At 32.6% G+C, this 24,332-nt stretch overlaps 1 protein-coding gene across 1 annotated transcript; it reads left to right on the top strand.

The window, feature by feature from the left end:
* The first annotated feature begins 861 nt into the window (after positions 1–861).
* Positions 862–23,782, top strand: LOC137932867 (cilia- and flagella-associated protein 44). The gene is made up of 41 exons (XM_068776552.1): positions 862–892; positions 1,382–1,538; positions 1,944–2,106; positions 2,207–2,361; positions 3,472–3,635; positions 3,846–3,976; positions 4,110–4,214; positions 4,278–4,427; positions 4,644–4,703; positions 5,465–5,707; positions 6,133–6,309; positions 6,951–7,142; positions 7,209–7,351; positions 7,485–7,615; positions 8,550–8,730; positions 9,158–9,323; positions 9,394–9,497; positions 9,999–10,104; positions 10,965–11,137; positions 11,620–11,829; positions 12,000–12,110; positions 13,258–13,426; positions 13,593–13,766; positions 14,497–14,694; positions 14,924–15,056; positions 15,487–15,586; positions 15,852–15,954; positions 16,134–16,253; positions 16,438–16,636; positions 16,808–16,967; positions 17,355–17,493; positions 18,181–18,383; positions 19,494–19,722; positions 19,963–20,067; positions 20,201–20,308; positions 20,665–20,822; positions 21,598–21,747; positions 22,386–22,527; positions 22,611–22,767; positions 23,085–23,198; positions 23,628–23,782. Exons 1-41 carry the CDS (start codon positions 862–864, stop codon positions 23,780–23,782), a joined length of 6,069 nt encoding a protein of 2,022 aa, XP_068632653.1.
* Positions 23,783–24,332: the final 550 nt, after the last annotated feature.

Genomic DNA, 24,332 nt, shown 5'->3' with positions numbered 1-24,332 from the left:
TAAGAAAAACAATGTTATTTAAGTATTTTTGATTTTAGAAAAGCCTAGCACCTGTTTAATTACTTTATTAATGTGCGCAATAACAATAATGATAAATATTTTTATAACATCTTGATGACGAGCATTTGACTATTTAGTAATTTCGTAAAAATGAACTAATCGTGGAAGCTCTTTTTGTATTAAACTATGTTTCTGTTTGTTTCTAAATCGGCGCCCTTGCCTAGCTTCCCCGACGCTTTTTTTTTTGCTTCTATACGGTGCTGAGTAAACGGTCATTATCACTGCGGCGGTTAGTCTTCCGCATAGCTAAACTCAAGCTGTGCTGCGCCATATTCTTGTCCTTGGCACAAAGGCAGCATGCGGTTGTCAGGTTTGATGGTCTTTTATAGCATTATGTATTAATTTTGCCAAACTTACACTTTTAGTGTTGCTAAGAATACATGATTCTAACAATAACAGTACAGTTGGCTTAGTGGTTCAGCAGTTGCCGTTTCATATTTTGAACTTGTCAAATCTATAAGGTTCATATATCAGAAAATTTCTACTATACTTCGACAATATTTACAACTCTGTTCTCGTAATACCTAAAAAATTATAATTATATTTTTAGAAGAAATAAAAGTAAACAACAGTTAAAATATAAAGGTAGGGATGTGTAAATAAACAGACTAATCGAAATAAAATTTAACTAGTGAAAATGATTATGATTATAATTTTCACACCGTCATATTTTATTTATTTTATGTCTAAATTTATTAATGTCCACAAAAGTTTCACTCGATGAAATTATGTTGCTAGGTAACGACATAGTGAATAATCGTTTTGGTGTAAAATGTTATTATAATATTCGGGTACGAAAAAATGGCCGATGAAGAACCAAACGCTGGAGAAGGTATGAGTTTTCAAATAATTGTATTACGTAAAATATGCTCGAGATCTAGCACACACACACTACTGAAAATAAAGGTTCTCTTAAAAATAGACATTACAGCTAAGATTGCGATGCTGCCCTGCAAATCGGTAAACTATATGCCTTAGCCTATTTATTCCCACAAAAAGAACTACAACGATTCGTAATCATGTACTAGTTTCTGGTCAGATTAGCACTAAACAACATTTACTTTGATTGTAATTGCAATGTGCATGCGTTGTACAGAATTTTCATACTTCTTCCAAAAAAAAAATATGTTTTCATGTAACTTCTCGTGTATTTCTTTTTTTACTTTTTGAGAAAGCTTAGTTATTAAAATATTCCTTTAGCCTAACATATTTTGATTATTGTTATTAAAAGTAATTATATAAAATTCTCTATTAAACTGAATTGCTTTCATAATCTAAAAAATATATTAAGAGCGCTGGTTGTTTGTTTCTGTAAAAATAGAAGGAATAGAAGAAGAAGTTCCTCATATAGAAGAGGAAACAGAGGAAGAGCAAGAAGAAGAAGAGTCGGTATTAACGGTTTATGATCAAGATGATTTCTTTTCCGGAGCCGTGAACAGTTTAGATTCAACAATACCTTTAGATTTCTTGGAATTTGAGTATCCTTTTTAAAATATATATATATATATATATATATATATATATATATATATATATATGTATATATATACATATATATATATATATACCTTAGGAGTATATAAGGAAAGTTGATTTAAAATGACATTTATCATATAACTATATATTCAATGTGTTTTATAATCGCAAAAAATATTCTATTACCGACAGGTCTTTAAAAAGAACTGTTCGGTTTTTGCAATGTATATTCTATTCATACTTAACAGTGCGTATCTGTACTTTTACTATTTGAAAAGTAGTGTACTAGTAAAAATTTCTATAATGTCCTAAAAGGTCTCGCTGATTGTCCTATCCATTTTATAACTAAGTAGAATCTAATAATACAATGATACTTTTGACTTTTTATTTCCCTTAACTATTATCAGGTATTCCTTTGGTTATAACTGTCTTAAATACTTTAATTTATGCGCATGTGATGAATCAGTTGTATGTTGGGCAGCAGGTAGTATCATAAATTTTCTAGACGTCAATACTAAACAGACTTGGTTTCGTAGAAGCACCACAGGGGGTTCAGTTGGAAACATTACGGTAAATTTATTTATAATGTTAATACAGCTTAAATTGTACATAATTTAATATCTTTAATAAATTTTCTTTTATTTCAATTATGTGTATGAATGCCATTCAGTCTTACAGAGCAGATCCTAATTACCGCATAGCAATAGCAGAAGGCAGAGAAGGTGACCGGGATCCTCTAATCATACTTTATACCTGGCCGCAAATGGAAATAGATGCAGTTTTACGTGAAGGAACCGCTAATGCTTATTCCATACTCGACTTTAGGTAATTTCATCTACTGGTTTTCGACAATTGTGCAGAGCAGACAAAGAGCTATGTAAAAATAAAGACAAATTAACAAAAATACTTTATAATATCAAATTAGAGTTGACTAGAATAAACTAATATAATAATGTAGAAGAATTGTATAGAGCCAAGAACCGTTCAGATTTGAGAAAAAAAGAAATAGAATAAAAAATAATGACAACAAAAATCAAAACGAAAAATTATAAAACCTCTATTATAAAAAGCTGCTGCCATATAACGGTAGAGTTGAGAAGGCGTGAGAAATAAAAAAAACATTTCAGCCCTTACAGCCGTCGGTTGCATGAGCGATGTGCTTTAACCACAAACACATCTGACAAGAAATTTTTCGAGCTACCATTCTCGCTAAAAAGATCTTTTTAAACCCTAAACATGCTGAAAAGTTTGCTTGGGGAACAGTATCGAAGAAAAATTGCTAGGCCTGCATGATGCTATTACACTAACTTATTTAAGTATTTAATATTCTGATGTTTTTAATTTACCTCATAATTATTACTAATTTATTTTTGAATATTTTTTTAAAGTTATAATAATTAAATCCTAGTAAGACATAGCCTATCCCTTAATGTTATTTATACTGAATATTTAATATAATATCAAAATTAATTACAATATATTACCAAAGAATATTTTATAATAATAAAATTGATTTGTAGATGTATATTATTAATCAGTGATTAGTATAAGATAAATAAGATAAGCACTGCTATGCATGGTTATGTGTAATGCGTTATAGTGTTTTTTTGTTCAATTACCTACCTACCGCAGCTTCGTTACTTTAATTACTGATAAAAGTTTTATTCACTATGCTTACTTTTTAGTGTGCTTTAACTTTGACATTAGGGAAATCTTGCCTGTTTCTGCATAAAATATGAGTTTATACAATAGAACATTGTAACTTCCGATCCCAAATGGGATAACAATAGCTTCGGTTCGCAATTTTACTTCTCTATTTCGCACAGCTCTTAGTTATACTTTTGGCACGACAAATAAAAGGATAAAGTTCGTTTAATCATTTTAAATAATTCGATTAAAATGTACCCAAATAAACCACATCCTCCGTAATTCCAGTCCAGACGGAGAGCTTCTGGCTTCTGTTGGTAAAGAACCCGATTACAATTTAACTATATGGAACTGGAAGAAACATAAGATCCTCTTAAGAACAAGCGCATTCTCTTTTGATGTTAATACCGCCATGTTTTCGAAATATTGCCCTGGACAACTAACAACCGCGGGTGAGTTGTCAGTACAAAGTTGTTTTAAGAAATGTATTTAAAATATTCTTTTTTGAAATGCTAATATCATGCAAATCACTTTAATTCATCAGTTTTCTGTGAAATAAGTAAAAAATGTTACTCTGCAATTTCTCAGAGTTTGACCATTAACCAAAATGTTACAGAGCTACACTGTTAAACTATATTTACTACACATGTTTTACATACTAGGTGCAGCACACATAAAGTTTTGGAAAATGGCGGAAACTTTTACGGGCTTAAAACTCAAGGGAGAACTTGGTAGATTCGGAAAAACAGAGATTTGTGATGTCTTAGGAGTGTATCCTATGCCAGATGAAAAGGTATATTAGTAAATTTTTCTGTATAGGTTTTTGAAAGCAAAGTAATCGAAAAATTTCTTAAATATGTTTATCGCGTTATGTTAACATTAAATGTATATCATATAAAATAATCATATGCAATATTGATTTTAAGGTGCTGTCTGGATGCGAATGGGGCAATATTCTAGTTTGGGAAGCCGGACTAGTAAAAGTTGAAGTAACGCAACGTGGTCGAAAGACTTGTCACAAAGCGCCAATTGTACGTAAATAAATTAACCAAGTTTTTTTTTTAAATACTTGTAACTTGACAATTTGTTTTTAGATTCAGTTCATGCTTAGTCCTGCCTGCGATGAGGTGACAACCATTTCTCGTGATGGCTGCGTGCGAGCCTGGTACTGGGATACGGTTGAACAAGCTGATCCCCCAGAAGATGATCCTTACGTTGAGTTAAATCCTGTCGCCGAAACTTGCGTATGCTCGCCATTAAAATAATTCTCAATATATATTCATCTGCTCTAATAATAAGAGAATATTTTTGTTTTTGATTAAATAAAAAATGCTTTCCCAACAATTCATTAATGCTTGAGAAAATTTTGTTTTATTCTTACATTATCCACCATTTCTACTTATACAAGAAACGTAATGGTGATGTTTCAAGTAACACTAATTTTTCGATGCACGTTTCAGGTACCAGGTTGCCAAATTATGTGCCTCATACATCAACAGGATATGTATTGGTACGCACAGGTACGTCCATTAAATTTTCTAATAGAAAATACAACCGATTATATATATCATGGTTTATACGAATATTTCACCTAAATCTTTGATAAAATCCTAATCTAACTGGGAGCCTTAGCTTCGAGCTAGCTTTTAGCTTTTCTGACTGTAGTTAAAAACTTACGTGTAAAGACTATTTTATTGTAAATAAACACATCTATTGAACTATTTGCAAACGATTGACACTGAGCAGATGGAAATATTGATTAAATGGGTATTCAATTGTAATCATATTTATTGGGTTTAATCGGAGAAAATAATATGCTTCTTCGCCCTTAAAACCATATAATAAGCAGTGTTACATAGATGGAAGACACAGAAAGGTTTATCCTGTTAGTTCATTAATTACAATAGCTCTAGGTGTCTAAAAAAATGGATACCTTAATTGCCTCCTACAGAGACCCTCTACTACTATTGTTATATTTCATCAGCATTTCTTTCTGATAGTCTCAAATAAATATGTATCTGTGAAAATATTAAGTAAATTTTAATGAATTAAAATTGCTCGTCAGAGTTCTCAGTCTCCAAAAGAACTCCAAAGTTTCATGATGGCTACCACGAGACGGTAGACGCGGCGTAGGTGGATCGACAACAGTCATGACCTCGAGAAGTCGCTAGATGCGGGCATTGCAAGAACGACATGGTGGCAAAGCGTGTACCTTAAAGTGAGCGTCTAATGGCTGACATGATTTGTAAATTTTGATTTAAGAACTAATTGTTCATTTTAGGATGGTAATGGTGGAATTTGGACGGTAGATACAGAGATAGATAAATTGGAATGCAACCACAATAAGGTGACCACGAGTCACTCAGGCGCCGTAGTTGGAATGGCAGCATTACGTCAACATCCCCTCCTCTTGACAGCAGGTGAAGATGGTGTACTGCTCGTGTATAGTATGGAAAATCAAGTACTCTTGGCCAAATACCAATTTCCAACTGCCGCAACATGTTTACTGTACCCACCGCAAGATGTGAGTGGATTTTCTTAAACTATAATCATATTAAAACAAAAATTTGCACAAAGCAAAATTTACAAATTTATAGTTTTATATGAGAAATGTATTAATAATTTGTTTGCAATAATGATACACAGAAAGATCATTGTTAAATATTATTAAAAGAAACATAACAGTGTGAATAAACATTTTTGTGCCTTTTTCAATCAAAGTAAGCTTTTTGCAATAAAGATCAAGAATAGTAACAAGTGTTGTATTTAACATTTATGTAAAAAAACTTTGTAAATTTTCTTCAGTGAATTGTGTATTAGTTTCAATTTTTTCTGAAACTAATACACAATTCACATCAAATTATCGTTATAATTCTTAATAAATAATAGATAATCAGTCTTATGGAACTTGGTTTTATTTTTTATTTTGTATTTGTATGTTTATGCAAGGTTGATCCAACAGCACGAATAATAATTATGGGTTTTGCGGATGGAATAATGAGAACTCTTTTAATTCACCCAGAAGTTTTATTATCAAGGTCTTCCCTGATTGATGTGCGGATACATTCCGCTTTAACTATACACAGTATAGACTCGGAAAACGCGGATGCTCTGGACTTAATATCAGTAAGTTTGCTGATTATAATTTTTCGTCAATTTAAAGAAAGAACTCACATAGATTTCTAATATTTTTTTAATTCTATTGAGTTCTTATTCACTACTGCAAATTATTATCCATATAACATTATTTTAATAGACCACATATGTCTTGAGAAAAATGTCCGAAGACCCAAATTTGATAAAGACGCCGTGATAAGAACCCACAATAAACTCTGACCGGCTTTTTGTGATCACTTTTACAATATCCTTAACAACTCATTTTTAAGTTCTACTATCATTAAAAAAAATCTTGAATTTCTTAAATTTATTACAAGATATTTTAGAGACATTACATGTGAATGTATTACTACCGTATGAACCCTAGAGAAAGGTACAACAAGCTTTTCTTTATTTTAAGTGCTATTTACAACACTATTTTTCTTAAATTTAATAATATTTTTAAATACATAGATCTGATTCTCATATATAAATATACTATATAAATATACGACTATATACCGGCATATTATTAACTTTACTATTTTTTCTCTTTAGGACGGTCTCCAGGTATCATCTTAAATAAAAAAAAATTGTAACCGGTTTCACTATGTATCGCATTGATTGTACCTTATTCAATATTTTCATTATAACAATGATCAACTTTACAGCTGCTCAAGCCGCATTCAAAGTCACTGACACAAATAACTATCAACAACCAACATACGTTGCTGGTCACTTGCGGCCAGGACAGTACAATATTTATGTATCATTTAGAGCCTGGAACACCTTTTACTCTTCATAGACTTGGCTTTATTGAAACTTCCAACAACATCAGCTATATGGCATGGAAACCAGATGAGGTACGTCAAATGTTTTCCTTTGTTAAATAATTGTAATGCTTCGAAACTAATTAATAAAAATTTCAGGAAAGAGTATTACTCATGTGTGGGCAAGGTGGATTTTTAATGGAAGCTGTTCTACCTGATACTCTGGTCAAAAAGTATTCAGAAATTACCACTTTCAAATTAGACTTTGTATCTCGTATAGAAACAAATGTGAAAAAATATTAGTAAGTAAGCCATTTATTGAACGTCTTGTATCACATCTTAAAATATCTTTTCCACGTAGACATAATGCATAATACACATATAATTTTTAAAAATAATTACTAAAAATTACTCATAACTATTTGATACTGTTAGTATACGTCATCGGCCTCTTCCAAAAGAAGAAGATCTTGCTAGTCTAGACGAAGAAGCGCTAAAAGCAAAAGAGGAATTGGAAAAAGAAAAGGACGAAGAGGAAGAGGAATGGATTGGCGAAATACAATTAAGTAAGCTTTGAAATATGCGATATAACAAATATTGTTGTAGTTATTCCTAGAAATAAAACTATAAACTCCTAGTACACTGACAAAAAGATCTTACAACCTTTGTTTGAGTGTACAAAGGTTTACACTTTGTACACGGTACAAAGTTTTGCCTTCGATCAACTTTCTATAAAGAACAGGCTCTCCACCATTTGCTACAAACGGAATCTGGGCTACTTCGGTCTATAGCTCGGGCAGAGAGGCTCGATAAGCTTGTTGTCGCAGGAAAAATAAAGGGGTAGATACCAAAAGGTCCATTACCTACCCGATGGGTGGATTCTGTGCGGGGTAGTGACGGGTCTCACGATAACGGAAACACTTAGAAAAGCAAATCATAGGGACCTGTGAAAGTGGAAGTATCTAGTCAGGCAATGAAGACTAACGACCAAAAAGAAAACCCGTTCATGAGAAAAGCGTGACATACGATATATTTGGGGATGTGTTCCAGAACTTTAAAGATCGTTTAAGATGAAAAAACTTTTTTTCCGAAAAAAACCGTGCAAGAAGATTTTTATTTCATCACTACTAGATAATAATCACTAATAGAAATCGTTTACATTTATTATAAATTGGACCAAATTGCTGTCATAGTAGATACGTCAGTTATACAGGTGTCTAGCACAACTGTTGGGCCTAAAGAACTTTGTATTCCTTCAATTTCCTTTTCTTACATTTTAGGTAAGTTTTAGAAAGCAAATTAGAATTTAAAAAAAAACACATACGGATTTGTGTTAGAAGAAAAGTCGTGTAAAAAAGTTTTTATTAGTAAACCGCGTTATTTCCAAAGAAATTAAAAAAATGGGTTAGGATGGTGTAACAATTTCTTACGATTACAATTATTTTAATTTTATCGTTTTATTTATATGATGCCATTGTTTTTTATTTAAAAAAAACATAGTTGAAGATGAAACTACACCGGGTACAACAATAACATGGGCTGCATATTGTGACGAGGGTATATGGGTTGTACAAAACAATACAGGAGCCTTACTTTTACTACAAGCCGGACAGAACAAGATTCTCAAATACGGCCCCTTTCCCGGAGCGTGGTGTGAGGATATTACGACGTTACAATTTATGTACGTTAAATTCTTTAATAAATATCACATTTTTTGCTTTAATTAATAAAAATAGCAGTAGTGTCATTAACATTTAGCACAAGTATCATTAATATTTACAAAACAATCTGTAATCATATAATTTTATTTGTTAATGTCCTGTAAACATTTCGTTATTGAATCGTTTTTTCCAAGTTTTATTACAAATTGTAGGGATTAACCCTAAAGTATCAAACTAAACAGCATTTTAGGAGAATACTATGTCAGTGTTTATTTCTGCGTAGTCTCTGGATGCGGACAGCGCAAGAATGGTTATCGTGGCTATATATGGTGAGAGATAGATTACATCCCAGCTGATCCACATTATTGCGAGCAGAGTGTACGTACTAACTCTCAGGTGGGGGACGCTTTGCATTTCATCTACTTTATAAATTAAAAAATATTACAGATGCGACGGCCGCTACCTTATTGTAGGCACAAACACGGGATACATCCGTGTAGTAAGAATGCCTACGGAGGAAGAGGATTCAATCGAACATCACTTTATAAGTTGGAGAACGGCGCAACAAAAACTTTTCCGCAAACTTATGGGCAGACGACTTGCTAAAGAAGAGGTAAATTACAAATCCTTGTTTGAAACATTAATCCGATAAATATATTTAAATTTGTTGTGAAAAATTTCAGACCCAACCAACGCCGCGTATAGACTTTATTGACTACTATTATTTACCTATGCACGATTATTATATGGGTGCTATCACGTGTATCGAAATTAGCTCGGATGGAAGGTAAGCTTATATTTATGTTATGATTACTATATATATATATACTATAGTAATAACAAAAGACAATTTGCTGCTGAGATATCATCTTAAAGGATTCTTAAAAAATGATGTTTACAGTCGATTAATTGACCGGTTGAACCTTCAAAGTAAAATTAAGTGAAACATCTTCAGGGTAATAATAAAAAGGTGTTACTTTTTGATTATAATGGTCTGTTGTTCTCTTATTTCTGTCATTCTTATTTAAATGTCTTCTACCAAGATTATATGCCTGTTTTGATAGGATTAAGAATATAACTCTAGATAGGAATGCATGAAGAAATATAAAAAGTTTATCGTTCAACGACATTCATCATTTCAGCTAATAAATGTACATTGCTTAACATAAGCCTGAAAGGCGTTCAATTTAAATTAAAATTAATTTAACAAAAATATCATGAGTTCAACTTGATATAACTTGTCTTTACTATCCAGAGTATTATGACAATACATTTTTATAAATTTTAGTCACCTCTATACCTGTGGAAAAGATGGAAACATTTTCACTTATGCGATTAATTTTCCCGAGCCATTGCTACCAGAACTAGAACCTCTTAAACCTGTCGAGCTTCCGGTAAGTGCTATTTAAAAAAATAAAAATACAATTCCATACATGTCTTATTAAAATAAACTTTATTATCTCATGGGTGATTTAAAATAATATTTATAAGTGTCTCAATATACACTACATACTTATGATTTTTATTTAATGGGAATTTATGAAACGAAATATTTCGATAAAAATTGAGTAGAATATAGAGCAAAAAATAAAAAACAAATATTGATGTTTATACATTACGTGAATCTTTTAGGAATCATTGTATAACAAAAGCAATATTTATTATAACAGATGAACCGTGCATTTGTTAACATTTCAAAAATTAAAATAAAACCATTAGATAGTTTATTATAAGAATTGTCTATTTATCGGTAAGGAAAAGGATTTTTTTTGTATTTTTCTAATTGTCATCTGAATGAGCACCATTTCGATTTTTGCGCTATTCTAAGCGAGTGCGGAAATTTTCAAAAGCGTCGTTCATAAAAAAGCTGCAAGATAGCCGACACCTCTTCGCTGATTGTTCTCTTCAGTTGACGAGGCGTATTTGGTTTATGGATGCAGATACGACTATTTAAATAACCATATAAAAGGAAGTCTGCTGGGAATAGAGCCGAGTGGCCATAGGATGTCGCCTCGTCTAGAAATCAGCTTTCCGGAATCGTTTCTTTGTCCACCAGGAGAGGCCATGTGTTACGATTTTAACCAGCAAATTCCAATAGCATTATTGCCAATAACTTGTACGCTGTGATGGCTCGGGGTGTGAGATTTAAATGTCAAGAAATGCTTAGCCCACTCCTTATATCGGGGAATAAGTCTGTCTTGTATATAAATGAAATTTTAATTTAAAAATTACCACTTAATTTGATTCGTACCAGGCAGTGGAAAAGGTCAGAGAACCCAGCACAATAGACGGAGAACTAATGTCTCACGAGCAGCTTAAGCAGAAAGAAGAGTATGATAAAATGATGGCGATAGCCAATGCACACAAGAAACAGGTCCGAGACCAGCTTGCTGAACTCACGATTGATTACAATAAGCTTATAAAAGCGTAAGTATTTTAGACATGCCATCATTATTATCATCGTCTTCTCAGCCGACAGACGCCGACTGCAAAGGCTCGATCTCCTCCAAAGATCGGCAAAATAACTGGTCTTGCGCTGCCCTCATTTAGCAAGATAAACCATACAATGAAATAAATAAATACTACAAAATTTTTATTTGCCTTCGTTATTTGTCAAAAAAATCGAAAAGGTTCCTTGTTCATTATCAAGTTAGAAACGACTTGATTATACTTTCCCTAAGATGATTAGAAGTTCATACACATATGATTTAAAAGCAGTCGTATCGTATGCAATAATAACATACGTACTGAATCTCAAACGAATGAGCTATTTTAGCACTAAACAAAATGATGCCATTAATTTTATCTTAAAAATTAAAAGTTATTTATTTTTATTAAAACCATTTATGTTGACAAATATACAGTAATAACACTAATAAATTTTTATAGGATATTTGCTTTGCTTTTAGAAACCGCGCTCTACCGTTCTCTCAACAAATCGACGTAATACTTGATTCACGACCATTGATAGATCAAGAAAAAGAGCTCGATGAAGCTAAGGCTTTGACACGGAGAAAACTTGCCCACCAGTTAGAAGCTTCCGATCTGGCCTACCATAAAATGTACTCAAGAAACATAATACAGCTTGATGTCTTTCCGTTCACCCTAAAGGCAATAAGGTAGGTAGGTAGGTTTTTTTTTACTGAGTGTCGAGTTTCACGCCCGATTTAGAGCAATATCTAATACGTTAAACGTTACATAACACAGCAAAATTACTACAGACATACAGATTTAAAAATGATTAAAAGTTTTTCCCGCGAAATAACAGATAAAGTAAATTTATTTACAGGGACCCTAACATCATGATAAGACCCTTGCGACAGAAAAATCTCTCGTATTCTTTTTATGATCAGTTTGAAGAAGTGCATCAAAAGATGGCTGAAGCTGCTTTAAGGGGAAGGTAAACATTTTAATACAGTACATTAATTCTATCCTAAATTTTATTAATAATTTTTTCTAAAAATTTACATGCTATCTTAGGAATATGAATTTATTGGCATTAGCAGAGATAGAACTGAAGTAAGTAAAAGGCGGCACAGTGTGTAAAACCAAGAATACATTTGAGCAGTCAAGAGTATAGAGACACGTGTGTGTGTTGATTTTTTCTTTTGAAATGTGTTTCTTAATTTTTCGTTTTGCTGTTTTAAGCACATCGCACAGAAATGTATAAATAATTGTTAATCACAGCAATATATCGTGATGTGTGTTGCCTTTTTCACTGTATTTTGCAAATCATTTTCTTAATTTCATTATTTAATTCCTTTGCCAGAAATAATTTTAAGTAAAGAAGGACCTCTTCGGTGTTTTCTATTTCACATTTTAAAAATATATATAAATTAAAATACAGCGTTAGCAAGAATTTGAACTTTTTAGACAGAACAGACTCGCAGTTATTTTAAATTATGTAGTCAAATGGTCTTCATTCCATTCTGGTGGATATTTGAACAAAGAAAGTTTTTGAAATATGGCAAAAAGGACCCGTCGAAACTAAACAAATGGGATTAATAGTATAATTATATAATTACGTATTTATTAATTTAAGACTACTTTTAAACTTCACATTATGTCAAAATTTATGAATATATTAAAACTGCATCAATTAATGACTTTTTTGTAAATGGATTCTTATTCACAAAATTCTCGAAAAAAGATTTAAAAAACTAAGCAGACATGAAAGACTACGTATTAAAACCAATTCTAGCTTTCTTTTCTTTATATTCCGGCATTGTTTTCTGCACATTGTAACACTGTTGTTTTAAATAACTCGTATAAAAAATCCAATTTAAAATAATCAGCATGTTAATAACAGCACGATCAGTTGCAACCAGGACAAATATATAAAATATAAATTTATTAAACATATAAAACCTAAAAAAAATAGCACTACCCTCTGGCCCAAAAATTATGCATGATAAAAACTCGTTCCTTATTGAGAGTTTTGAGATGAATTTCGCATGAAAGTTTGTTTTACACACAAATATTTTGAATTTTTACTTGACAACAAATTTTAAAAATGTCTTTTGATCTATATTTTGTTGCCTGTATAGACGCGCGGAGTCCATTACGCGTCGGACGGTGGCAAAGAAAGCGTCTTGGGGACCACCAAGAGTTGCTTCCTTTTTACTGGGACTACCACCTGGTCCACCGCATCCACTAAAAAAGGCAATGCGAAACTACTACCAACGATTAAATCGTCACCATCTTCAATTTATTGAGGTAACACATAATTTTCATGTAATATAATGCCAATTTTGTAGCAAAAAAATCCAGTCCGCCAAAAAAACAACTTTTATGAGTCAAAATAACATATAATTTTAAATTTTTCATACTAATTTCCATTATGATGGTCCTCTAAGTGAGCTATAAATAAAACCTTTCGTAGTGGCATGAGCATTCATCTCGCAAACCGGACCCAAACGCCTTGCCGCCGGGCGCAGCAGATGCTCTTAAAGAAGCTGAGGCTACAATCGGCAACAGGCTTTTGAAAACCCAACCTGACTACGTTGCTCCACCGGGCCATAACACACAGCTAAGAGTCTGCTTAGCTAGGAAAGAGGTTTGGAAGTCTATGTACTATAGCTGTGCTAGCAGAGATTATATACACATACAATTACGACAGACGGCGCTCCTTGAGCGAAGTCATCTCTTTTGAACATTCGGGTTTAACAAACTACTAACCTTTAAAAACGCCGTCGCAACGGACTCTGCACTTTCACAAGCGTCGTCACAACAAACGACGTGCCATTCGATACGCCACATGACTATCGGAACCTCTTACATCTTATTATTGCTGACGAGCTTTTCATGTGGAACATCAACGCGGTTTATTTCCTAAACAAGTGTTATATTCCAGTTAAAATAGAGTCTGGTTGAAGTACTTAAGAAATTGTAAACAGTACACACTAGATATTTTGATGCTTATCTCAGTCTGTTCGAAAATATTAGCTACGTAAAGAAACGACGTTTTAAAGAAGAAGTTATTAATTCTTTTAGCAAATATCTAGCAGAAATCTTATAATTTTTCAACATTAACGAAGCCTAGTTGTGCCTATTACAGTTTGATGTCAATCTGACTTTTGTAATATAAGCTCTGACGTAGCACTGCGAATGTACACCTTGTAACTTAAGGTACAGATTGACAACAAATCCAAACACAATACTGCTTGCTGCTCAAAATATATCAGCCAAGTTATAAATCGGATTCAGCAGTGATCGTTCAAATCAATCCCATTCATCATTTTATGTATGAGCTTTTATGTTTAATGCAATTATCATAAATTTCGTAGATCTACGATAACAAACGCGAGTTTAACGAAAAAATTCTTGAATTACGGGAGCACAAACTACGTCTAGTAGACCGCATGAAGGACATTGGTGAACGCCTAGCGGAGATTCGAGTAGAAATACCACACAACATGGTCAAACAGCCGCCTGCAATACCAACAATTGATGAAGATCTTGAGTTTCCAGAGAAAAATTTAGAGGTTTGTGGTCGTTATCAGCTTATTAGTAATTTGAAAAGTTTTACAATCCCCTTGATTTTAACTGATACTCTGAATAATGTATTTTAAACATTACACCTTTAATTAATTTCTGCGATAGCTTTTGTCTCTCCGCAACCGCTTATAAAAAAAAATAGCTTTATCAAAGCGAAATATCAAATCGTAAATATTCTATTGAGGTTAAATATCAGTAAACAGAATTTTATTATAGGTTAAACCGGAGCCAAGGCCAAAACATCATTTAACAATGAGTAAAAAAATACAACAGGAGCGACGGAAGTCATTATTGTTATCAGTCCCGCGTGTACGCCAACCGCGTGTTACAAAATTTGTACCTCTTGCAAGTATGTAAATTATTAGAAAAGGGGAGTAATTCATAAATACAACAATTACATAAAGACAATTCAAATTCAATTTGACAATTCAAATTTTTTTCAAATACAAATTCAAAAACAAGCTAAGTTACATGCACTAATTCACAATCCACAAGCTTATTCTAAAAGTCCATATCACTGTTACAAAATACAGGATATATTTAGTTGGGCTAAATATAGATATTTATCTTTACTTGACACCGGATTTTAATTAAACTTGTGTTAAGGTTTTGTGCAACCGTGGTACATAGTAAGAATCAATTAATAGTGTATTGATTAATGCAAATTGCTAGAAGTTACATACCTAAACAACATTTAAAAAAAACATTGCTTGGCATAGTTAAATAAATGTTACTTCACGATGCCAAAATGATAACCTTAAATTATCAAAAATTTCCAGAAAAAAAACCTTTAGCTGCCTCATGGGAACTTTTGAAAGCAAGACAGGACCAAGAATCATCAGCCATAGAAATAGAAATTCGAGAAAGACGCATAAAAAGGTTTGAGATTTTTTTTCTTATTATTAAATAAATAACACCATTGTAGTCTAAAATTTCTCCAATAACTTTTCCTTTGAGACCAAGAAATATTCGTGCTACGAATTTTACTTCTGTTTTTATTTACCAAAGACACTGCTCCAAAATTTTTAATATTCTTCTAACACACATTTTTATTCTTTTCAAACTGTTTAAACTAAAATAAATAAAGTAGACGCGTGGTAGAAATTAAGTTAAATAATTTATTTATTTCCGTTTTTAAATACAGACATCTATACGAACAGGACATGTTACTAGCGGATGCAACAGTTTCTGTACAACAGTTCGATTCTCGTCTAAGAGAACTGCAAAGAGAGCGCATTCGTGTACAGGTACATTGAAAAATTAAAAAAATTGTTATGTCCAAAATATTTTTACTAATAAAAATATTTTTGATACTATTACATTTGGCAACGACTCGAGAAGTCGTTATACTTATTTAAAGGCACAATGTAATAACATATATCAGCAATTATTAACCCTTTATTTTTATTTATATAAATAATAACAGGAAAAAAATCAACTACTGGAGCTTCATTTATACCAGTTGCATAGAGAAATGAATGTATTAAATCGCTTCGAAGCACATGAAGACCGTCTGGCCGAGCGGGTTTACGCAAAACTGATGCAGGTGCGTTTCGGTGTTCAAACTTGTTATTTTATTTTAAAAAATTAAGTTAGCAAGAAGAAGTAAACTATGAAGGCTTTATTGATCATTTTGTCATTAACAAGGCGAGAAAGTAAAAAACATAGTTTAATGATGTAGCTGTATTATGAATAGGAAAGTAAACGTTGACTTGATATTTATGAAACAGATTCGCGGCATTCAAGATCAAATCGAAGATTGTGAGCACCGCATTGAAGAGCATCATGCGGAGAAAGAAAATCTCTCCGCCGCATGTCAAGAACTACAAAGCCAGTTCAAGCAACTGGTACACGACAATAAATTCGCTGATTTCTTACGTCGAATTTTCAAGAAAAAGTACCGACCTCCCCGAGATAGAGACGAAGACGGTAAATGAACTTTTTAATAAATTTTAAAGTTTAGATTAACATAGAAATCCTTCAATATATAACACAAAGGCTTTTTTTTTATTTGCCTCACCCATGAACAATCGAAAAAATTACACGAAGACCAATATATGTATTAGTAAAGGAAAAACCAAATAATTTAATAACTCGCAGAATCATCGGAATCGGAATCGTCTTCATCATCAAGCGAGGAAGAAGATGAAGCAAGCTTGGACAGTCGTGATATTGGCCCAATACGTTTAGATCCTAACGTCTGTCCAGAGGGATGCGAAAGAGAAATTTATGACAAAACATATGAACTCCGCAATACAAGGTAATTTTTTTAAATTAAGTTTTTGACACAGACCTGGGATTTGAAGACATTGTCACAGTCGCTAGATGCGAGCATCGCAACAAAGGTTGTTGGTGCGATCTTTGAGGGAGGCTCTCGCTTCCCAATGAGCGTCTATCGGCTGACATGATGATCATGAAAGTTTTAAAAAAAATATACCCATTTCTGTATTTATTTCCACAGTTGCTTTCATCAACAAAAACCTGTGAACAATTATGAAGATCTAGGGAATCATAACCAATAAACGCGTTTATAACATATAGAAATATTTTCGGTTTTATGTATATTCGTTTTTAAAATAAAAAATATTTTTTATTTATATTAATTCTAAAAGACTTACACTTCTTAATATTTTTTTACATTGTTTAGACATCATCATGAACAAGAGATGTTAGAACAAGATCGCCTCGTGGAGCTCTTGCGGAAAGACATCGACGCTCATAATAAAGTGAAACGTACATTGTCCATCCAGTTAGAAAAGAGGAAAAACGAACTTAAAGAGTTCATGGTAAGAAGTAACACGTTCAAATCCGATTTATTAAATATCTATGCTTTTATCTATAAAATCATAAATGACTCAAAAATTATCCATAATTGTGCAAAATAATTCTCTTGTTGCCAGATGCAACGTCGAAGAGATATATCTGATATTTAATAATTTTTTTAAAATAACTAAGGGAGAGATAGTTCCCCCGATCTTCTATCTAAAATAAATTTTAATCCACTTAACAAGGCTCTCCGAAATAATGCACCCATCGTGGTTTCAACCCATAGAAGCCCACTGCAAGGCATAGGCCATGCCTGGCAGGCGGGTTGGAAATCGCAGTGTGATATTATGTGTGTGTCTTCAGTTCTCTACCGCTAGGCTACCACTGCTCAATCTTCAACACCTCCATATGTACTTAATATATCACTATAAGCAAAATGGTTATATTAAGATAGCGAGTCATAACTTTAATAGTCTCTGTAGGCAGTTTCGGCCGCTGATTATTCAATGTTGTGTTTAACCCTGAACTTTTGCAACATCTACTTTCTAGTTGTAACCTCTTATAGAGTTATAAGTGAAGACTTGTATAGGCTACTAGTTTAATTACGCTTTTATTTTGTACATATCTACAGCTTTACTTAAAGAATGTATTTGTTTGAAAGAAGTGTTCCGTATATAAATAAATTACAATATGAAATCGAATTGTAGATGGAGAAACAAAGTTGCATGAATGAAGTAGACGAAGTAGTCATATTGCGTTATGATCAGCTCCGAGCATCAGCGATTCGCGGCTGTACAGGTCCCGAAGGACTGTCAAATACAGTAGTCTTTCCTATGAAAATGCTTACTAAATTACGACAAAGAGTACTCGAGCTGCAAGACGAGATAAAACAACAGAAGCAGAGACATAAGTAAGATCGCACAAATTTTTTTTAAGAACTAACCATACAATTCACATAATCATAGGTATCGTTATCCTACATAAACAATTAGGTTTGCTTTGAGATAAGTCTATAGTAGTTACAGGTGATGTAATGATACTGTCCCACAGCCCATAGTCGTAAGATATAATGTAGTAACTAAACTGGTGTTTGAAGGCAAATATATAAAAAAATATATAATAGTATTATAACTGCCGTACTGGTTGAAAGAACTGATATATGTCTAAAGCAATGCGCGGTAATACTTATTTAGGAGTAAAGAAGTTCTCTATCCTAAACTAAATATAAAACTGTTGTGCAAAGTTGCAGTTTGCAAGGCTGTTCAAGTTGAAATGCTTATTTAGATAAAATTACATGGTGTAATAAATGTTAATCCATGATTTGTGAAGTTTCTCTACTCGACATTAGTTAACGCCAGTTGTTTTTTACATTCCTCTATCGTTTGTCGGTTATATAAATAGCTCAGAGAAATATTGATTTGTATCGTTTCATGGGGACACCTAGCTGCATCAGGAGTTCGTTTTCACTGACTTCCTCATTAACCGTTTTAATGCTCACTTTTTTTGGGCTGGCATTATAACCACGCTACGGGGTTGGATTATTTGATAAAGTCTCTTAGAGATTCCTCTTCAATTGTTAATTCGTACTAATATTGCCAAATAAATACCCTTACCTTCTAGTATTTTTATACCTTTTAATATTCTGGATTGTTAATTACGTATCGCCTCACAGCACAAGTTCCGACTTTGTTGTGAATTGAGATGACACGCCGTTTGTTGTGACAACGTTTGTCAAAGTGCGATGTCATGATCCGTAGGCGTTACTCGAAGTGCGTAGTCCTTTGCAACTACGTTCTTAAAAACTAGTGGCATGTCAAACAGGATGCTTGTTCAAAGGTAGTCGACTTCGCTCAAGGTCGGGAAAGGGTCGGTCGGGAACTATGGGTTAACTTTCTTGATGTCTGGCTTATACTGTGGCAAACTTTATGACTATACTTCTACATCACGTCTAAACATTTAGTTCCCACTTATATATTCTATATATTATTTCACAACAGCTTCAAAATTAAGTCATTTCCAGAGTTAACCGTACACATCTTTTTCGTATGAATATTGATCTCAAAGCAATGGAAGCACAAGCTGCGGAATTGCGCGCGAAAATGCGCGATGTACTAACTCGAAAACTAGGTAAACCTCGCCGTGTAGACCGCACTCTGGATGATTTACTTCGACAAATGGCAAGACGACATAAGTTCTCAGCTGCCGTCGGCACTATGCCCCAAATTTTAGAACAGATTAGACAGTGGCAAGTAAGTGTTTCATTTTAAATTTTAGAGAAAACACTTTTTACAAAATTTATCATTTCATATTTACAATAATGTTTGTTTAATATTACGACATGTCTTAGGCTAAACGTACATCAAGTTTTTTTATTTACAATCAAATATTTTTTGTTAAAATCTTCCGGGATTTTACTATCCGATAAAATTATACCCCAAATTGAGCCCTTATACCGAATAAGTAATAATATAAAACAACATTGTTTATAGGAACGCATTGGCGAATTAGAGAAAAAATATTTGAAGCAGTTAAACCATTACTCTGATCGTCTACGTCTGGCGGCTACATTGCAAGCCGATGTTTTACCCCAAAAGGTTTGCCTTTTACTTTTAGTAACATTCAATTAATTAATTAAGATTACTTTAAAATAAACATTATAAACACATTGTTTAAAAAGCGGTGAAGATTAATTCTCAGTGATATAACAATTTCTTTTCTTTTTTGCAGCCGTTAAAAGATCCAAACATTATGGCTGGCAGCTATGAGCCCGAACAATATAAACGCGACGTGGTTCGACTTCGAATAATTCGCTCCCAACAGTTGTATCAAATTTCGGTATTTTAACTCATTTAATGATTATTTTATTTGAAGATTATACAAATTATTATTTACAAATTAAAATTAACATTACTTAAAAAATAAGATTATTAATTTAAATTACAAAAAGAAAGATTTTAACGCTACTCTAGCAGTAAAAAAATTGAATATTCTATTGATAATGTTGCTATTAACATTGCTAATTATTAAAATAAAAATTATATTACTATACTTCTTAATATTAGCATTATAATAATTATAGCGTTTTTTGTAATAATATTCAATTTGCTTTGACAAAGTTTTTAAATAATATCTTATCTAAGTTATCTTATCGTGGACAAATTAATTATGCGCATTGCTGTTTATTGTAATAGGTTCTAAAAGATGAAATAAAAAACCTCCGGCTGAAGCCTCTGGCACACGATTTTGGGCCAAGGAGAAAAGCAGCCCTCGATGAAGCTGATGAATCAAGAATATACCTTTCCATGTTACCGCGGCCTACGCGGCGAACTCGTAAAAAATACTTTCCAATGTAAGTCTTATATAGCTTTAAGTTATAATGAATCCTAATGTAGGCATGTTTTATGCGTTCTTTAAATTTTATTAGTACACAGTGAATGTTTTTAAAACAATCCTGTATACGCTTTTTTTAAGCAAAACAGATCAACAGAAATTAATATATTTAATTTATTATTAGAACCTTGTAAATTGTATCTTGACATGGGTCAATTATCTAGTCCAAATCAAAACGTAAACTCCTGCGGGAAGTAAAAATACATAGCGGCAGTTAGGAATGAGCGCTTGACCATCAACCTTTCTAATACCAAATCTTTACACTAGTCTTTCTAGAAGCTTTTGAAATTCCTCAAAGGATACGTATTTCTGTCCTCTCTCACTTTCTAATCTGACTCTAACACCACGAACGAAGATAAAGTGAAGTGACAAATAGACAATTTTGAGCCGTGGTGTTCTCCAAGCAACCCACTCTGATTATATGGATCTCTGTAAGAATCAGCCCTATGAACTTGCCACACGAGCGACATCCCTTAGTATAGAATCAGCCCTATTCGAAAATGACAGATACATTGACAAACTTCTTTCTTTAAAACCTTAACGACTACCTTATTTGCAAATGTAATCGAAAACAATCGATTATATTACCAATTGAACTTTTTTCCTTAGGTATATTGGTATAATTGTATAATTAACATATTATTGGCAGGAAATAAGTAGCCTGTTAATATAATTATTTATTATTTTACTTTATTAAATTAAACTATATGAATACAAAAGTACATTTATTTCAGAACGCCTATCGACTCCCAAACGCAGGTCGCTCACGATGTTAACATAATGTCGTTGTTGTACGACTGTTTGGATGCAATGAGAGTTACACGGGACGATGCCGACGAGCTTTTAAGGGATCTCACTGACCAATTGCCCGATGTTTTAGCAGGGTATTATTTAAATATTATAAACATGACACTTCAATATGTTCATATTCGTTACTTAATCCTTTCCTTACCGCAGTCCGTCCCGCCGTAGTGACACTACTGTACCAGACCAGGCACGTGCGCCGGCAATTTTCTCATTTGTTTAACATGTTTAAGAATTTTACTGCTATATTAATTAAAACAGACGTTAGGATAATTTTTAGTAATTAATTTGGCTGCGATAAATCCTAAAACAGGGATCTACACATAAGCCTACATTACGCACGGCGCTGGTACACACGGGTCGTCCAGTGGACGCCGGCTAACTCCGTCTTCAACTTAAACACATGGTTGAATATTTAACTCTGTATTAATCACATATCTCTTAGGAAAATTGCTAGGTGTATTTCATATATATGGTTGCATTGATAGACTAAGAGAAACGAGATACAATTTTAGATACAGAGATAGAGTTAGCACGGGAGGGAGTGAAAAGTATTATATATGGAAATGACTATGTAAGGAACTTAGAAAATTACTTATAATAGCTTTCCCTGTTCCAAAAGGCTTAATACAAGTGTTTGGCAGCAAATATAAGTACTGCCAGAGTCTATAGTGTTATAAAAATATTTGATTCTTTTTAATATTATATGTTTGTACAGTACGAAGTCTCGATTCGAAGTAGTCGATTCGCTCGTTCGTAAGTGGCTATTGAAATATGGCGGTGACCCAAGTCTTTATAAGAAACAAACTCGAGCGTTTGACGCACTTGCAATGCTTGCTGATCGCCTTATTAAAGAACACGTATGTATATCTTGTTTTTGTCGTCATAATTTTTTTTATTTTCATTTACCCTAAGGATGTTTACTACGTTTACTAATCTACAGGTTACAGCGATGGAAGGCCCGGAACCTAAAGAACTTGAAGTAATGAAAGCGGTAGAAGAAGCGTTAAGGGACGTTTCTGATGTTAATCAGTCGCTACACAAACGAATAGGTCCAGCTCTAGCTGCTTTATTTCACTCCACGGATACAAAAGATTTAGGTACTGCCATGTTTAAAAAATAAAATTTGATAACAACTCTTTATTAATATCTTAGTCAAGGAATGCAATATTATTGACTGTTTAGCTTTTGCTTCTTTTTTTAAAGCACAAAAATGTTGGCTTTTAAAAAAGAACTACAGGTAAAATTTGTTTCGATGCAAATGTAAATAAAAGAGATTGCAAGAAGTAAATAACCAATGTTTTTATATAGGACAACATATTTATTGGTATAACACAAACTAACCAGATTATAAATGTAATAGATTAATCTATATCACTTTATGGACTAAAGTACCAACGTAAATTAATAACTTCAGAGACTGAAGACACCATGACTGTACTTGTTAATTCCCTTATAAGAGAAGATCACAAGCTTACTGCAGAATCTATCGACCGCATCCAAGTATCAGATGTCATAGACGACCTGAAAGGTTAGTGTATTGCTTTATATTGCAATAACGTTACATCCCATCCACTTTAAAACATTCTCGTATTTGATGCGAGTCAGCTTTCTCTTTTTTATTAAAGTATTTTTTTTTTATTTACCTTAATTATTCATCCCATTATATTTATTTGAAAACTATAAATTTAGCGTGCAAAAATAGGTATAATAATAAATAATAGAATCATTGATAATGCATAAATAATTAATTAATTACTCAGTCGAAAATGTATACACAAAGCAAAAGTAAAGAATTTTGAAATATGAAAAAAGAAAATATTAGGTAAAAGGATTAACATTTAGATCTTACAAATTTCTGGAGATCCATACACATTTAAAGTGTTCTGCCCCGTAGCGAAAATAATGACTTATGTTATTTTAATTACAATTATTTATAATTTCTTAAAATCATTTACAGATTGCGGTGTTGGAGCCCCTTTACAAGATTTAAAGAAAATTGTTAAATTGGCTATAGACTGTCTACGCTCTCAGATTGTTGGGCCTGAGGAAGCAAAGCTTTTGGAAGCAGAAGTTACTAAAGCATTGTCAGTAGAATCTCTTAGCAAAAAATAAAACAACTTTTACATATATTGAGTATTTTTCATTGCAATAGAAAATGGTTTTGCTCAGTGTTTCTGTTTTTATTTTATTAACATGTGAGTAAAAAAATAAAGTGTTTATTTAAATGATTTTATTTTTTTGCTGTTTACGTCATATTACATAGTACTATTAATTATTGTTACAAAAATACACTACTAAATTTTATTACATATTTTATCATTCAAAAACTAGAGAATCACTCTTTACTTATATCTCGATAACGGTTATTACCATGCGCGAAGTAGTTTATTCTGTACTGTATTACTGGACAGGGTAGGAAATAGTGGACATGTGGATATGATAAACACGTTTATACATGCTAAAGCAATTCTATTGAATAGACATAACCTAATTGGTAGTAATTAATTAACTCAATATATAATGGTACCACTAACTCTGCAATAAATTGACAACAATACATATTAAAAATTTGCGAATGGCAATACCGAATACAGGGAAAAAGCGTTTTTGATTCTTTTTTATTATTTGCTTCCCAGGGATGGTAATTTAAAAAAAAACATTG

This window comes from Battus philenor, unplaced genomic scaffold (assembly GCF_028537555.1).
Source record: "Battus philenor isolate CCGP_79_NKW_IND1 unplaced genomic scaffold, ilBatPhil1.0.hap1 SCAF_12, whole genome shotgun sequence".
Classification (NCBI taxonomy): Eukaryota; Metazoa; Arthropoda; class Insecta; order Lepidoptera; family Papilionidae; genus Battus; species Battus philenor.
The sequence above is the reverse complement of the archived record's forward strand: the minus strand, read 5'-3'. Positions and strand labels throughout refer to the sequence as shown.